Source organism: Peromyscus californicus, unplaced genomic scaffold (assembly GCF_007827085.1).
Source record: "Peromyscus californicus insignis strain IS unplaced genomic scaffold, ASM782708v3 Scaffold_8__1_contigs__length_139910024, whole genome shotgun sequence".
NCBI lineage: Eukaryota > Metazoa > Chordata > Mammalia > Rodentia > Cricetidae > Peromyscus > Peromyscus californicus.
The window spans coordinates 87,069,953-87,087,222 of NW_026294606.1; the positions used below are offsets into that span (position 1 = coordinate 87,069,953).

At 45.4% G+C, this 17,270-nt stretch overlaps 1 protein-coding gene and 1 pseudogene across 2 annotated transcripts in view; one reads left to right on the forward strand and one right to left on the reverse strand.

The window, feature by feature from the left end:
* The window catches only part of LOC128103324 (AFG3-like protein 1), a 32,909-nt gene that overhangs the window by 4,240 nt on the left and 11,399 nt on the right, over positions 1 to 17,270 (reverse strand). The window contains exons 5-14 of one of the 2 annotated variants that reach the window (XM_052727594.1): positions 16,906 to 17,055; positions 15,043 to 15,111; positions 13,326 to 13,450; positions 12,460 to 12,730; positions 9,334 to 9,471; positions 8,972 to 9,125; positions 6,919 to 7,026; positions 5,560 to 5,685; positions 1,825 to 1,935; positions 188 to 303 (exon numbers count right to left, since the gene is read on the reverse strand). In XM_052727594.1, coding sequence (XP_052583554.1) covers positions 188 to 303; positions 1,825 to 1,935; positions 5,560 to 5,685; positions 6,919 to 7,026; positions 8,972 to 9,125; positions 9,334 to 9,471; positions 12,460 to 12,730; positions 13,326 to 13,450; positions 15,043 to 15,111; positions 16,906 to 17,055 — 1,368 coding nt within the window. The remainder of the gene's footprint in view (positions 1 to 187; positions 304 to 1,824; positions 1,936 to 5,559; positions 5,686 to 6,918; positions 7,027 to 8,971; positions 9,126 to 9,333; positions 9,472 to 12,459; positions 12,731 to 13,325; positions 13,451 to 15,042; positions 15,112 to 16,905; positions 17,056 to 17,270) is intronic. The other variant, XM_052727595.1, reaches the window with a different exon arrangement.
* On the forward strand, positions 11,401 to 11,501 carry LOC128104799 (uncharacterized; annotated as a pseudogene).

Here is a 17,270-nt window from a genome sequence, read left to right on the forward strand (position 1 = left end):
TCTCTCTCCTCTCTCCCTCTCTCCCCCTCCTTCTCTCCCTCTCTCAAATGCAGAAAAAGGAGAGTAAAGGGCCATGTCTCTGAGGGTGCTGTACCTGTGTGGGCTGACACCTAGAAAGCCAGAGATGGCACCCGGGCCTAGAGGCTGCCAAGGCCATCAGCAGACACACTCAGCCTGAGAAACTGACCTTCAGCAGAGGATCTGCATGTTCCAAGAACCAGCCCACCACTGCATGCCCAGCCTCATGGTAGGCTACAGTTGTCTTTTCACTGGGTTGTAGGACCTGGGTCTTCTTCTCAAGGCCTACAAACCACAGTCCAAGTAGTGAGAAACGGGAAAATGTACACCCACAAACCCCCAAGGGCACCCAACAGTCTGGACTGACTGCCATGTTCCATTCCATGGTCTTGTGAGGAACCTCTCCCTCCCTCTGGATCAGACAGTCTTCCTTGAGCACCAGCTCCATCCTACTCTCTGCTCTGTAGTGAAACCTATCTCCCAGCACTGGAGAGCACCCCATTCTTCCAGTCTAACCAACCTGACTCATCCTGCTTTAGAAAGCCATTTTTAGGGATAGAGAGATGGCTTAACAGGTTAGGAACACTGGCTGCTCTTCTAGAAGACCAGGGTTTGATTCCCAGCACCCACATGGCAGCTAATAACCATGTGTAACTCAGTTCCAGAGGGATCTAACACCACCCCCAACACCTGAGGCAGGGTTTTTCTATTAGCCCTGGCTGTCCTGGAACTCGCTCTGTAGACCAGGCTGGCCTCAAACTCAGAGATCCGCCTGCCTCTGCCTCGAAAGTGCTGGGATTAAAGGTGTACACCATCACCACCCAGCATGACACCCTCTTTTGGACTCTGTGGGCACTACACACACATAATACACAGACAAACATGTAGGCAAAATACCCATACACGTAAAAGTAAGTCAATAAATCTAAAAAAAAATTTTAACAGCAAGCCACTGTCAGCCAATGAACTTATGAGTCAGAAGCACGGGGTCACTTTCTGTCATGTGTCAAGAAGCAACACCCATGCATAGCGAGACAAAGGGGGATGTTCTCAATGTCCAATCTGCACACCTATAGCAGGTACAGGACAAAGAGAAGCAGTTAACATCATGTGTTCAGCTGTTTAGACCGCCACTGCAAGGACTGATTAATTAGCTCACCAGAGCCACTGGACAGCCCTCAAGATTGTATGTACTCCTCTATGCAGTTAAACTTTAAAAGTGTAACTTCAATAATGAAGCTTAAGGATATCTGCCAACCTGGCTAAACTTCAGTTTTTGGCACAGGGATGTATACTACCATCTGCCTGATTCCCCTCTCTAGGAACCACACCAGACCAGCCGATGGCAGCATGAGGTACCCTCTTAGTTTCAAAGCCCTATGAGACCCTTAATTCACCCAACAGCTAGCTGAGCTGCTCCAGGCTGCTCCATGAACTACCCAGATGGCCTGTATACTGGCTGGAGACAGAAACACGTAACCGTCATTCCTGTAACAGTGCTGTCCCAAGAGAGTTCAAGCAGCAGGCGTCCTAGGATGGCCTCTGCCTAGCACGGGCTTTTCCTTGTAAATATCATTCTTCCAAGCTCTGCTCTTCCTCCCTCCAAGTAGATGTTCCTGTCTTCTACATCCACGCCTAGATCTGGCTTCCCAAGGTCTGCAAATGGCCTGCATATAATTCAGGGGGAGTGAACGCTGCTAAGAGAACCCTAGTTCTAAACTGGTTCAAAAAACTGATCATGTCTTTACATGCTGAAGTGAGGCTGAGCTATCCAAAAAATGCCTGTCCCAGGGGATGTGGGCTCACCTCCAATGACCCTCTCGATGGCTTGCTCAAAGTGCCGCTCCTGGACAGAAGAGCTAAGATGGCGGGCAGCAATCAGTGCTGCTTCATTGCACACATTAGAAATATCAGCACCTGAGTCAGAAAAAGAAAGTAAAGTCAGTGTTTCTGGCTGCTGGAGTTCTACCAAGATCAACTTCATTAAAGGAAAATCTCAAGTAGAAGCCAGGTTAAACTCCAGCAGAAAATGTAGGCAGAAATTACTTCACCAAAGTTTCTGGTTAGTCATGCAACTTTAATGAGAAATAATCCATGTATCATAAAGGCATATGCAACATTAACTTTTAGTAAACTTACCAACGTGATGGTTAGTATTAGCAACCTGAAAGACTCTGCAATCACATGAGGGACAGATCTCTGGACTTCTGTGGTCCTTTGAATGAGAACGGCCCCCACAGTCTTGTATGTTTGAATACTTGGTCCCCAGTTGACAGAACTGTTTGAGAAGGATTAGGAGGTGTTTGGGAAGGATTAGGAGGTGTGGCTTTGTTGGGGGAGGTGTGTCACTGGGAGTTGGGATTTGAGGTTTCAACAGAGTCCACACTATTCCCAGTTAGCTCTTTCTGCTTCCAACTAGTGGTTTAAGATGTGAGCTCTCGGCCGGGCGGTGGTGGCGCACGCCTTTAATCCCAGCACTCGGGAGGCAGAGCCAGGCGGATCTCTGCGAGTTCGAGGCCAGCCTGGGCTACCAAGTGAGTCCCAGGAAAGGCGCAAAGCTACACAGAGAAACCCTGTCTCGAAAAACAAAAAAAAACAAACAAACAAACAAAAAAAAAAAAAAAAAGATGTGAGCTCTCAACTCTCTCCCACTGCCACGCCTTTGCTCCACCATCACTGACTCTAAAGCCAGAAGCCCAAAATGCTTTGGTCATGGTCTTTTATCACAGCAAGAGAAAGGTCACTAAGACAGCATGTGGGTACTAACATGCATGGACTCACTGTTCTCCACTCCTGGGTGGGATGTGACCAGTTTCCTCAAGTTCCTGTCATTATGATTTCCCATCATGATGGACTGTAACCCGGAACTCTGAGACAAAAATAAACCCTTCTCCCTTAAGTTACTTTTTTCAGGGTTTTTTTTTCCAGCAACAGGAAAAGAAACGAAGACACCAAAGTTTTCAACTATGGCCCTAATCCTGCTCTAAGACACTTTCCATCATTGGAAATACATTATGCCTTTTATTTTTAATTCCTATTCCCACCCCAATCAATTACTAGTCTGTTTTCACCTCTGTGGACTTGAATTTTCTGGATCACTACTGAAACTCCAAACCCTCATGAGAAAAAGACTCATATAAGATGTGGCTTTTTATATCTGGCTTCTTTCTTTGAGCATTGTTTTTTAGACTTTTCTATGTTGTAGTGTGCATCAGTACCTCAGCCCTTTTTGTTAAATTTTATTTATTTTAAATTCTTGAGTATGTGTCTCTATTTTTGTAATATGCAGCACATGTGTGCTTGGTGCCCAGGGAGGCCAGAACTGGAGTGGTGGTTGTGAGTGACCACATGGGTGCTGGGAACCAACCAACCCAGGTCCTCTGCAAGAGCAAGTAAGTATTCCTATAGTCTCTGAGCCATCTTTCTAGCCCCTGGTATTTCATTCTTTTTTACAGCTACAAATTGTTGGATATAGTATATACCATATATTGCTGATCGACCCATCCATTGTTAGAAAGCTGACTGAGTTTTACTGAGGGACTATTACAAATAATGGGGCTATGAACATGCATGTTCAAGTCTGAAACACATTTTCAGTTCTCTTGAAAATACACATAGGAGAAGAATTGCTGGGTCATATGCTAACTCTGTCTTGCTTTTGGATTATCAAACTGATTTCTATAGTGGCTATACCATTTCCGTTTTATATTTCCACCAGCAACATGAGGTTCCAATTCTTGTTCTCAGCTTTTTATTTTTGTAGTATAGCCACCCTTTCAGGTATGAAGCTGTAACACATTGTGGTTTTACTTTATACTTCCCTAGTACTCAATGTTGAACACTTTTTTAATGTACTTACTGGACATTATTTGAAGAATTGTGTATTTAAGTCCTTCCAAGGGTCTCATAGTCTCAAAGATAGCCTCCCTACTGTGAGGATCATGGTGTGTACTACTATACCTCCTCTTTTTTTCCTAATGTATAAAAGCTTTTTAAATATTCTGCATACCATACCTTTATCAGATACATGATTTTCATTCTGTGGGTTATCTTTTCATTCTCCTGAGTGTTATCCTTTGAAACATAAAGATTTAATATCAATATGTCTATTTTTCTGTTTGTTTGTGCAAGCATTGGCAATTCAATGTCATAAAGACTCACCTATTTTCTTCTAAGCGTCATATAGTCAAAGCTATTAAATTAAAACCTTTATCCATTTTGAATTAATGTTTGCAGCTGGTAAAGTAAGGATCCAACCTCATTCTTTTGCCTGTGAAGACCCAGTTGTCCCAACACCATTTGTTGACGAGATGGCTCTTTCCCCAACTGTCAAAAAATCATCTGACTAGTGACGTAAAGCTTCTATCTGGACTTTCGTCTCTCTTCCATTGGCCACTGTCTCTCCTTTGCCAGGACCACACTATTTGCTTACAGTGCCTCTGTGGGAAGTTCTGAAACAGCAAAGTGTGAGTCCTTCAACCTTTACAAGACTGCTTTGGTTATTAGGGGCCCTTGCAGCTAGGTCCACTTGAATTTTAGAAATCAGTGTTTCCATTTCTGGCTTTCATTTCACCTCCTTCCTCCTCCTTGTGGAATCTGTAGGCATGAAAACACTGTTCTACACTGTGCCCTTTAACACAGATCTATAATTGGTTTTATGTCCTTGTTTTTTAAAGTTACAAACCAAAACAAAACATTTACCTACAGAGTCACCTTTGTAACTGTGTTTTTCTTTATGGCCTCAAGTTCTTATCTACCACCCTATTGCTTCAGCCTGAAGAGCTTCCTTCATCTCTTGCAGGGCAGATCTACTATGAAACAGTCCTCTGTCCTTCATAATCTGATTTTTCCTCACTTTAAACAATAGTGTTGGCGGTCTCAACACACTAAACTGACGGTTTCCTCAGCAGCTCAGCAGTGCCTCTGGGGCTCTAGTTTCTAAACAAAAGCGAGGTGCTCATCACTGAGGAACCCCCGAACTGTATGTGCCCTTCTCTGATACTTTCAAGAGTCTCTCTCGTACCTTTGGTTTTCATACTTGACTTATGAGTCTTACTGTGTGGGGGCCTGTGTTTATTCCTACTGTGGTCTTCCAAGGGCTGCTATGGAGAGGCAAAGAGGTCAGAAAACCCACTCTGTAGGTTCCCACCCATTTCTGGGGTTCAAACCACTCTGGTAGGAAAACAAGAATCCTAGCACCAGAGATGAGGTTTTGAAAAAGGAAAAGCCAAACAATCACTCCAGATGGGAGTTCAAGCCAAGATCAAAGTGTGACATGATTCATCTCTTCAGATGATCCTCCTCAGATTTTTTTTTCATCTCTGTAGTAAATTTCTAAATAGAAATCCACAAACTCAAATGGGTACCAACAGGTTTTAGGTCAAGAAGATCTGAAGCCTTTGAAATGTTTCAGGAGATTCGAAGTTCTATAGATCAGGGTGACCATTTGCCAGGACCAAATAGGCAGGTGTGACACCCACCAGTCAATACAGACTAATGCACTTGGCCCTGTGCGATGAATGGCTGAGCAACAACACTTACCAGTGAAGCCCGGAGTGAGAGCCGCTAGTTTCCTCGAAAGAGCATCTTTGGTGAGGCGTTGGTCTAGCTTGAGTGGACGCAAGTGGACCTTGAAAATAGAGGACCTGCCTTTGATATCAGGGGGACCTAATGAAGAAAATGAGACATACAAAATTATGTTCTCAGAGCTAACTACTTTGCAAAACTTCAAGGACAGCCAGCAGAACTCCCTGCCTGTATCAGCTGCCTGCAGCAAGGTGGAAATGGTAAACAAGCCCAAAGTGTACTTGCACTGGGCAATGCCATACATTAAAACACATTCTTGGACTAGGTATGTAGCTCATTGGTAGAATTGGCATGAACAAGGCCCTGGTTCAATCATCACTAACACACACACAACCAACATGCACATACCTACCTTTTAATCAATATTAAATCTATTCCCCAAGGCCATGTGACCCAATAGAAACTGTCCTGGACACAGGTAATATCTACCCAAGATCAATGTGCTCTACTTGGGAAACGTCAAGGGAAGGTGACTATCCTTGACCATTGGGGAGAAGTGCTGGGGGATGTCTTTCTGTATGCTGTGAATATATGCTGTTCCCATTGGTTAATAAGTTGCTTTGGTCTATGGCAAGGCAGGAGGGAAATCCAAGGAGAGAGATGGGAAAGAGAAAGGCGGAGTCTGGGGGGACTCCAGCCTGCTGCCCAAAGAACAACATGCCAGCAGATCGGTAAGCCATGCAACACATATGGCAAAACATAGATTAATAGAAATAGGTTAATTTAAGATATAAAAGCTAAGGACAGGTGGTGGCGGCGCACACCTTTAATCCCAGCACTTGGGAGGCAGAGGCAGGCGGATCTCTGTGAGTTCGAGGCCAGCCTGGGCTACAGAGTGAGTTCCAGGAAAGGCACCAAAGCTACACAGAGAAACCCTGTCTTGAAAAACAAAAACAATCAAACAAACAAAAATATATAAGAGCTAGCTAGCAAGAGGCCTGCCATAGACCATACCGTTTGTAAATAATATTAAGCCTCTGAGTAATTATTTTATAAGCGGCTGTGGGACATCAGGGCCGGGCGGGACCAGAGAAACTTATAGCTACAGAGAAGGACAAGGGATAAATCCTTTTTTCCTAAAGTATCAAGGTTTTACAAAAATGTATGAAAATAAAATCTGGAGAATAGATAGAAACATGCTATACCACTCTTACCTGTATTTAGTACAAGGACATGTGGACAGCCAAACCACGCCTATTATTCCCAGATGGGACCCAGCATCAACATCTCCAAAAGCACAGGAAGTGAGTTAGCCAAACCCTTAACCTCAGGGGCTGAGGTCCAAACACAAGTACCTACATGACAGGCACTCACCAATGTAGATCTGGCGGTCAAACCGGCCAGGCCGTGTTAGGGCTGGGTCAAGGATATCAGGGCGATTGGTGCCAGCTAGCACTACCACATTAGTGGCAGAGTTGAACCCTAAACACAAGAAATGCTGGTTAATCTGAGGAAGGCCCAGGCAATACCAGAATCTGTATGACCATTCCAAGTCAGGCACCATGCTGGCTCTACTTCCCTGCTGCTTGCCCTACATCCTTCTGTAAGTGCCAAGAAACGGGCATGAGGCCCTGCCCAGCTGCCCCAGGGGCCCAGGCTTGCCCCATTCTAGGAAAGACAATACACAAAGACTTGATCTTTGGCTCTAAGCTCTCACTATTCTGCTGTGAGTAAGGTACAGTTCTGCTGGTGGGAAAGCAGACCTTTTCTCAGCCAACAGGGAACTGTGGTGGTATTTTAAATAAAGTTGCCTGGGGGTCAGAGCTATTAGAGCCATAGCAAGTGCGTGGCAGTGGTGGTGTACGCCTTTAAGGACCTGGAGGGCGGTACATACAGGCAGTGACGAGGCAGTCACATGATTGGGTTTACAACCAATCAGAAGCCAGAACAGAGAGATATAGAGACAGACACACAGGAAGGAGGGCTCTCTTTCGGAGAGCTCTCTGGGCTGAGGAGGATCCCTGAATCAGGAAGGGTGAGGCTCTTGGCTCTGACCTCTTGGCTTTCTTCTCTGAATCGGCTCTGTGTTCTTGTCTGATAAAACCGTTGGCTACATCTACACCGAATTACATCTACAGGGAACTCTATAATTTGAGACAAGGATAAGAGATAAAGCCTGGAACATGGGGAGTCTCTTTGTATTTCTGACTCCTGCTACCCTGACACCATCTTGTCAGGGCTCACTGCCTCCTTCCACCCAAGTCCTTGTGGGCTTGAAGGATTCATCAAGTACAGCCAGGTGATGGCAAGCAAGAACACCCATCCAAGGCGAGCCCATGAGGATGGCGATGAGGTGTGCACATGCGTTTCCTCTCCTTTATCGTCTCCACTCAGTTCCCGCCAGGGGAAAGCATAGTAACAACCTACTTCAGTCACCTTTGGGTACTAAAGATTTAGGACAGGATTCCAGAACAACTTTGGTATGCAGAGAAGTGCATATAACTGGCTTGGCTGTCTTAAGGACCACATGAGTGGTTGCCACCTTCTCTGACAATGGTTCCTGGTGCCCAAACTACTAGTGCAAACAATGTTATTTATGCACAATACCTGCCTTCCTCCCAGAAGTCTGGAATCTTGGTACATGCTAAGCAGAAGGCACCTGGCCAACACCCAGTGAGAACACCAGGGACCAAGGCAATTCCTACATGCCATCACAGTGTGTTCCTGGAGAAGATTCTAGAAGCTGCATCTGGTTAATGGACCATTCCCTATGCCTTCCCTTTTCGCTGATTTTGCTGTGTGTCCTTCCTTTGTGTTGGATCATACCTGAGTACAGCTGATTCTGTGACTCCCTGGTAAAATACCAAACCCAGAGAGGACTTAGGGACCTCAACATGACACTAAAGCCAAAATGAAGACAAAATCTGCCAAAGATCCGGTGGAAGCTTTACCAAACTCAAAAGTGGGATGACTGCAAGTATTCCATGGAGGTACACCCTGGCTAGAATCCCTCTGAGATCAGCAGAACAAGGCTCAGAGCCAAAGGTGTGTGGCTGAGTCCCCTCTATCCTATGTGAACCAACAGGGACACTCATGCTCATATACATGTTTACCTCCCAAGAGAAGCAGGTGCCCTCATCCCAGCTAATTCCCCCCGCCTGGCAGGTAGGAAACAAATCTCCCATTGTGCAGTGAGGAGCTCTATGTGGATCAAACACTGATTTCTTATTTATGTTTGCTTGAGAACATTCTTTTTTAAAATCAGAATGCATCAGCCAGACACAGTGGGCACATGCCTGTAATCCCAGCCCTCGGGAGATGGAGGCAGGAAGAATCAGACCTCTAAGTCAGGTTAAATAGAGAGAAGAATGAATATATATTCCTGTGGAAACTGAGTCCCTGCAGACCTGCTACAGTGTCCACTCACCATCCATCTCCACGAGCATCTGGTTTAAAGTGTTCTCCTGCTCACTCTGGCCTCCCAGGTGACCCCGGCCTCGCTTCCTGCCAATAGCATCAATCTCATCAATGAATAAAATACAAGGAGCATTTTTTCGGGCCATCGCAAACATGTCACGAACCTGGAAAAGGAATGCAGACTTTTTTGTTGTTTCCATTCCTATCACACAGGAGAACAGTTCACCCTTAGCCCTCCCTTTGATACATCAGGACCTCCCTGATGGGGTGCACTCAGTGCTTGTCCCACACAAAGCCTACAGCTACACAAAATGGCCAATCCTGGACAAGAAGGTGTTGGCACCTCCTATAGCTGGTTACCCATCCACCTACCCGTGCCGGCCCAACACCAACAAACATTTCCAGGAACTCCGACCCATTCACAGTGATGAAGGGCACATTGGCCTCCCCAGCAGTTGCTTTTGCAAGAAGTGTTTTGCCAGTTCCAGGTGGGCCAGTGAGCATTGCTCCCTGCAAGAGAAAAGGGACACCTAGCTCTCCAGAAGGACAGACAGAATACTGGGAACAAGCCTGGTTTCCTAATACATAGAGGCAACTTCTAGGGCTAAAAAGAACCTTAAATCTACCACTTTTAGAGCCTAGGGTTTTTAGAAAATCTTCTTTCCTTAAAAAATTAATACACACCGAGCGCATGCCTTTAATCCCAGCACTTGGGAGACAGAGGCAGATGGATCTCTGTGAGTTCGAGCCAGCCTGGTCTACAGAGAGAGATCCAGGACAAGCACCAAAACTATACACAGAAACCCTGTCTCAAAAAACCAAAATAAATAAATAAGTAAGTAGATAAATAAGTAAATAAGTAAATAAATAAATAAATAAATAAGTAGATAAATAAAGAAATAAATAGAAAACTCCCAGATCCAGACCCTCACTTGGCGAAGTTGTCTTCTGCAGGAATAAGTCTAGCAGTCTACTGGTTCAAAGAACCAGAGTGCTTTTCTGTTTTTCTTTTCTTTTTGGTTTTTCAAGACAGAGTTTCTCTGTGCAGCCCAGGCTGTCCTGGAACTCACTCTGTAGACCAGGCTGTCCTCAAATTCACAGAGATCTGCCTGCCTCTACCTCCCAAGTGATGGGAATAAAGACATGTGCCACCATCTTCTGGCTCAGAATGCTTTCCTTAATGATTATTGCCAAATTGCTCTCTAAAACAGCAGTACCATTTTGCACAGCTTCCCAGGAGTGAAACACAATTGCCTGTTGAAATCTAGCCAGGAAGCCTGTCCAGCTTCACAGCTGGTTTGAAGGGTGGACACAACTCATTTTGGGGGGCTCCATCAGTTGTTCAGGCCAGGCACCTAGGACCTGAGTGTGAATCTCCAGAATCCATGTAAAGCCCGGCACAATAGCAGTGCTCCTACATAAGACAGCAGCCAGAGACAGGAGAATCCCCAGAACTGTGGCCTGGCATACACAGCAACAAACAGGAAGACATCGTGTCTCAAACAAACACGGTGGAAAGTGAGCTTGTCCTTTGACCTTCACACACGTGCTAGGCACGCTGTGTTGCTTAGTTTGGTCAACTTGACACAAAAGAATCTTCAGGAAAGAGGGATCCTCAATTGCGAAAATGTTCCCATTAAAGCGGCCTGTAGACAAGAGTGTGGGGTGTTTCCCCGATTGAGGATTGGTGTGGAAGGGTCTAGCCCACTGTGGGTGATGCTACCTCTGAGCAAATGATCCTGGGTTATATAAAGAAGCAAGCTGAGAATCAGGCAGTGGTGGCACATACCTTTAATCCCAGTACACAGGAGACAAAGGCAGGCAGATCTCTGTGAGTTCGAGGCTAGCCTGGTCTACAAAGTGAGTTCCAGGACAGCCAGTGCTATTACACAGAGAACCTTGTCTCAAAATCCCAGAAAAACAAAAACAAAACAAACAAACAAAAAAGAAGAAGCAAGCTGAGTAAGCCGTGGGGAGCAAACCAGTAAGCAGCATTCCTCCGTGGCTTCTGCCTCCAAGTACCTGCCCTGCTTGAGCTCTGCCCTGGCATCCTTCACTAACGATTACTTGGAGTCCAAGAAGAAACAAATCTCTTACAGGCTGCTTTAGGTCATGGTGTTCATCACAGCAATAGAAACTAAACTAAGACACACGTACATGCCTACACTCACACATATGAGCACACACTTGGAGGAAAAGAAACCAAGATCACCACCAATTCACATCTGTATAACACCTTCATTTTCATTTTTATGAACTATTATGACTGAAAATTAAAAGGACTTCTTAAAAAAGTGATTACATTTATTTAGTTGTGTTTGGGGGGTTGCCACGCCATGGTATATCTGAGGAAGTCAGAGAAGAGCTTGCGAGAGTCAGTTCTCTCCTTCCACCATGCAAAAGGGCACGTGGGCCCAGGAATTAGAATCTGGGCTGTCTGTGCACGCTTCGCATATACTAAATCTGGAACAATACAGAGAAGATTAGCATGGCCCCTTCGCAAGTATGGCACGCAAATTCATGAAGCGTTCCATATTTAAAAAAAAAAAAGAATTTGGGCTGTCTCCAGGTGGTGGTGGATCATACCTTCAAACCCAGCACCTGGAGGCAGAGGTACATGGATATCTGAGAGTTCGAGGCCAATGTGGTCTAGGGAGCTAGTTCCAGGCCAGCCAGGATTACAGAGAGAAACCCTGTCTCTGCTGGGGGGGACAGGGGACCTCAGGCTGTCAGGTTTGAAGGCAAAGCTCCTTTACCACCACAGCTAGCTTACTGTTCTTGAATGTGCATGTGTGCCCACACTCACCACTGCACACATGCGGAGGTCAGAGGACAACCCACAGAAGGTTGTTCTCTCTTCCTATTATGTGGATCTCGGGATCAAACCCGGCTCATCATGCTTGGTGGTAAATGCTTTTACCAGCAGAGCCATCTCACTGGCCCCTTGAAAAAGATCAAGACCCTGGGCATGGTGGCGCACGCCTTTAACGCCAGCACTGGGGAGGCAGAGGCAGGAGATCTCTGTGAGGAAAGCAGCCTGGTCTACACAGTGTCTCAGGCCATCCAAGGCTACAGAGAGACCCTGTCCCAACAACAGAGCTTGTATGTAGAGTTCAGAGTGCTGGGTTACTGTCAGGTCATTGTTGATGAAATCGTAACATTAAAAACAGACAAAAAGCAAACGTGGGCTTTTTTGAGAGAGTGTCTTTAGTCGACAGCACAGGCTGGCCGTGGACTCACGACCCAGCTCTGAACTCTCACGAGTTCTCCAACTTTGACCAACCCAGGGCCAGAACTATAGGCATAAGCCATCTCACCAATCAAACAGGAAGACTTTAATGTTCTACACTGCAGGCACAATTTCCATCCTCTACTGTGGTTCACAGAAATACAAACGTAAGGAAGAAAACACTGTTAAATATTTATCTCCTCGAAATAACAGCAATCTGTACTTCAACTTGCAGCCTGGATTGTATCACTGTTTCCTAAAATCACTACCTTTGGAATTTTGGCTCCTAAGTCCTGATATTGCTTTGGGTTCTTCAGGAAATTCACAAACTCCATAATTTCCAATTTGGCCTCTTCGCAGCCAGCCACATCTGCGAATCGCACTTCAATGTTGTTTTTTAAGATCTTGGCTGTTGTCTCACCAACACTGAAGAGGCCTCCTCCTCGGCCACCACGACCAGTCCCCATTGGACCCCTCCTCATAGTATAGAGGAGGATGCTAACCAGGGCCAGGGTGGGTACCAGGCTCCGGAGAAGAGAGCTGCAAAAACCCAAGAACACCACTTGTTACATTCACTTAAGAGAAAGGTCGGAAGTCCCACTGTTACCCAGAAAGAGCAAGCCAGTCTAAGATTTTCATTGTACAAAAGGGGCAGTTTCTAAAAGGTCCTAACAGCACTGCTTCTGCCCTGACCCACAGCAGAGGCTTAGCCTTTGACCAAACAGGTCTGACAGACCCTTAGCCATATGCTTTCCTCAGAAGACTCTGGTTCAGCAAAGGTATCAATACCTAATACGTTTATTTTTATTTTTCCTATATACTTTCCTATACACTTTTTAAAGGCCGCCTGGCATTCTCTTTGCAATGAACAGACATAAGCCAGTGCCACGGTGTATACCTGGGAGGCTTAAACCCAGGCGTTGAGACTTAGATGGCTGAGTGAGGCCATTTCAAAACAAAAAATTTTAAAAATAAAAATAGATCAAAATACTCTTTAAGTATTGATACTGTAAATATTAGCAGATGCCTATGTTTTAAAAAATAAGCACACCCCAAAATAGGTTAAACACTGAATTTTTGTTTTGTGTTCAGAATCAGATGCCCTACACTGGAGTTCCACATCCCTAGAACTCACCCATCACTCTCGGTAGTATAGACTACTGCAGCCTGGTTGGTGGGCTCAATCCCCAGCTCCCACTGAGCAGACTCGAGGTTCCGCTCAAAGGTGTCAACACTACCAATGTTAAACCACACGAACTTCTGCAGAGACCAAGAGGAAGTTTAGGCTCACCATTGTGTCCCACGGGGATTGCTGACACACTCATCCACATTTGTGTTCTCCCAGAAAAGCCTCTTTCCCCTAGCTCTGACAGACAGATAGGGACAAATCCCTTCCTGGAGCTAGTTCCAAGGGTAAGTAGGCAAACAGCAGCTCATTCAGTTCTGGTACACGAAACTTCAAGGTTTTAAGTTCTAGACAAAATATAAAATGCTGCCACAATAGCCGAAGTCTCCCTTTGTCTTTTTCTACCTTTCCTCAGAAATTTTGGCAAGTGGTTCTTACATATTACTTGATAAAAATTAATTATAGTAGTCTTAAAGGCTTCCTGCACTAGCCATTATCTATTTAAGACAATGAGATAAACCATAATTATCAAGATAAATTTTTAAATTATTTTTATTTTTTTGTGGCCAGACAGGAGTGGTGCAGACCTTTAATTGGGAGGCAGGAGCAGGTGGATCTCTGTGAGTTTAAGGCCAGTCTGGTCCACAGAGTGAGTTCCAGGACTGCCAGAGCTACCCAGAGAAACCCTGTCTCAAAAAAAACAAAACAACAAAAAAATTATTTTTTGTGCATGGGCATTTGCCTGCATAATGTCTATGCACTCTATGCATGCCTGTTCCCGGTGCAGGCTGCATGATGTCTGTTCACTCTATGCATGCCTGTTCCCTGTGCAGGCTGCATGATGTCTGTTCACTCTACGCATGCCTCTTCCCTGTGCACTCTATGCATGCCTCTTCCCTGTGCACTCTATGCATGCCTGTTCCCTGTGCAGGCCGGAAGAAAGCAGCAGATTCCTGGAACTGAAGTAATGAATGCTTCAGAGCCACTGAATGGGTGCTTGACATCAAACCCGGGTCCTCTGGAAGTACAGCCAGTGCTTGTTTAACCACTGAGCCATCTCTCTAGCCCAAACCATCACAAACAACATGGACCGATGGACAACTGGGAAGGTACTTTACTGAACAGTTTACTGAACAGCTTACAGTTTTTAAAAATAACCTATCCTGGGGCTGGAGATGGCTCAGCAGGAAGAGCAGTACTGCTCTTGCAGAGGACCCCGTCAGGAGGTTCACAACTCCAATTCCAAGGGGATGGAATACCTCTGTCCTGAGCAGCCACCTGCACTCACATGCACATACCACACAGACACACAGACACACAGACACATATTTAAAAATAACAAAAATCAACTCTTTAAAAAAGTGATCTGGCCGGGCGGTGGTGGCGCACGCCTTTAATCCCAGCACTCGGGAGGCAGAGGCAGGTGGATCTCTGTGAGTTCGAGGCCAGCCTGGTCTACAGAGCGAGATCCAGGAAAAGGCGCAAAGCTACACAGAGAAACCCTGTCTCAAAAAAAAACCAAAAAAAAAAAAAAAAAGTGATCTGGTGTGGTGGCGCACGCCTTTAATCCCAGCACTCGGGAGACAGAGGCAGGCAGATCTCTGTGAGTTTGAGGCCAGCCAGGTCTACATAATGAGTTCCAGGATATCCAGAGCTACAGAGTGAGGCTGTCTCAAACAACAAACAAAAGGTATCCAGGACACTTGGCCTCAAATCGGCCCCTAACCTCGGATGTCGTCCCAGGAACAGGAATAACTCGAACAAACTGCTTGTTCACAACCTCCAGCCGCTCCACCTTGGAAAAAGAGAAAAGCAGTCGTAACAGCCAAGGCAGTAAGGACTTTCAGGCCAACCATAAGCAGTGTAGTCACAGGCACACCTACATCCTAAAGACCACATATCCTCCCTACCATCCACAGCCCAGTCTAAGTAAGTTTTAGTTTCTTGTTCCCTTGGATCTGTAAGCTTGGGGCATGAATCTACCTCATTTCAATAAAGAAATTATTAAATTTAGGAAGCCTCTCCAATTTAGAACATCTGAGCTCCATACTCGACTACTTGAAACCCTAAATGACTACAACAGATTAAAACCTGTTAGTATATGACGTGTATGAACTTGGATGCACATGCCACCATATGTGGACAGGAGAGGACAACTCCAACTTCAGGGGCCAGCCCTCATCTCCAACCTTTTCTAGACAGTGTCTCTGTTTTCCCATTGCATAGTCCAGGCTACCCAGCCCACAAGCTTCCAGGGATTCTCCTCTCTCCATTTCCCATCTCCCAGTAGGTGCATAAGGATCTCAGACATCCTTGCTAGGCACCCAGCTTTCATGTGGGTTCTGGGGATTGAAACTAAAATCCTCATGCTTGCTCTGAAAGTGTCTACACCCACAAGCCATCTCTCATACACAATACAGTAAAATCTTGAGTATAAACCTGATTCAGAAACATTTTGCCCACCACAAAAAAACAAACAAACAAAAACAATGTCAGTAAGACTAAAAGCAGTCCCAGAGGCTCATGAGCTACCAGGAGCTGTACAACAGACTGATATGCCTCTGAGAAAGAGAAAAAGAGAAAAAAGAAAAGAAAATAGACACACCTATAGCCCAGGACTTGAGAAGCAGGAGCACTGCTGCACGTTCAAGGCCAGACTGGGCTGCAGAGGGCAACCTTGCCTCAAAAACAACCAGAAAGGAAACCACAACTTGATACAATCCACTTTGTAACTATGACAACACAGTATTGTTCCTCTTGCTCAATTTGTTTTTATTTATGTGTACATGTCTGTGTGTCTACTACATATGTACAGGTGCCCATATAGGCCAGAAGAAGACATCAGACACCCCAGGGGTAGAGTTCCAGGCTGTTGTGAGCTGCCTGATATGGATATTCTGGAAGAGAATCAAGTGCTCTTAACTGCTGAGCCATCTTTTCAGCCCATCATCAAACAATTTTGAACCACTACAAAATAAATGACTAATGTAAACTTGCTCTTTGATAAGGATCCTCCCGAACACAGTAAACAGCAGGTTATCTGCCTGAGTTCGGGACACTCTGGAACCTGCCTGCAGGTTCTATTCTGCACTCAGCATACCTGTCTCTCTCTCCTCAGCAAGCCCACAGACAGCAGGTCCATAGGCAGGGAAGGGCTGTAGCAGCTCTGTCTCCCACTACTGTTAGTGGAGCTACCAAGCAACTCTCACAAGACAGATCTCACAAGCCTAGGGCTGGCCAGCAGGGGCCAGGGGTACAGCGAAGAGAAAAAAAAGTTCTCAATCAGACAAGAGACTGAAATTCAAAGAGTAATGGATAGAGCCGAATTTTAAAAGACAAGCTCATGTTTTATCTTTTGATAATGCCAGGACATGGTGTTAAGGCACTTTCTACCCAACCAGAAAGAAAGCAGGACTGACTTTGTTCTGTTCTGCTTGAGCTGTTCCTGTCCCCAGGTGGGCTGCTCAGAACTCCATCACACAGCAGCCTGACTCTCAGCCCCTCCCAGAGCTCACAGCTCCTTCAGGGTATTGTAAACCTCCTGCATAGCACCCTCTTTCCCAAGAAGACAGTCTATAAATCTCCTCACCAGACCTCTGGCTAGGTAATACTGTACAAAGTGCTTCCAGGTGATCTCTTTTCCAGGATTTCGGAAATAGAAATATAAAAATCCTGCAGCCACGCCTGCCCCCAAAACAGCCAGACTCCGGAAATCCTTGTCATCCCAAGGAAACTCTCCCTATGGAAGGGAAGAAAAGAAAACGCGTTTTCTAGTTAAATAACAAATAAGGTGGTTTCATTTTTTGCTTAAATTTTTTTTCTCTTTAATTTTTATTTACATGTATGTGTGTGTATCCAGGAAAGGGGGTGCCCATGGCCTAAAGAGGGAGTTTCCATGGAACTGGAGCTACAAGCAGATGTAAGCCAAACTTGTATCCTCTGAACAGCATGAAA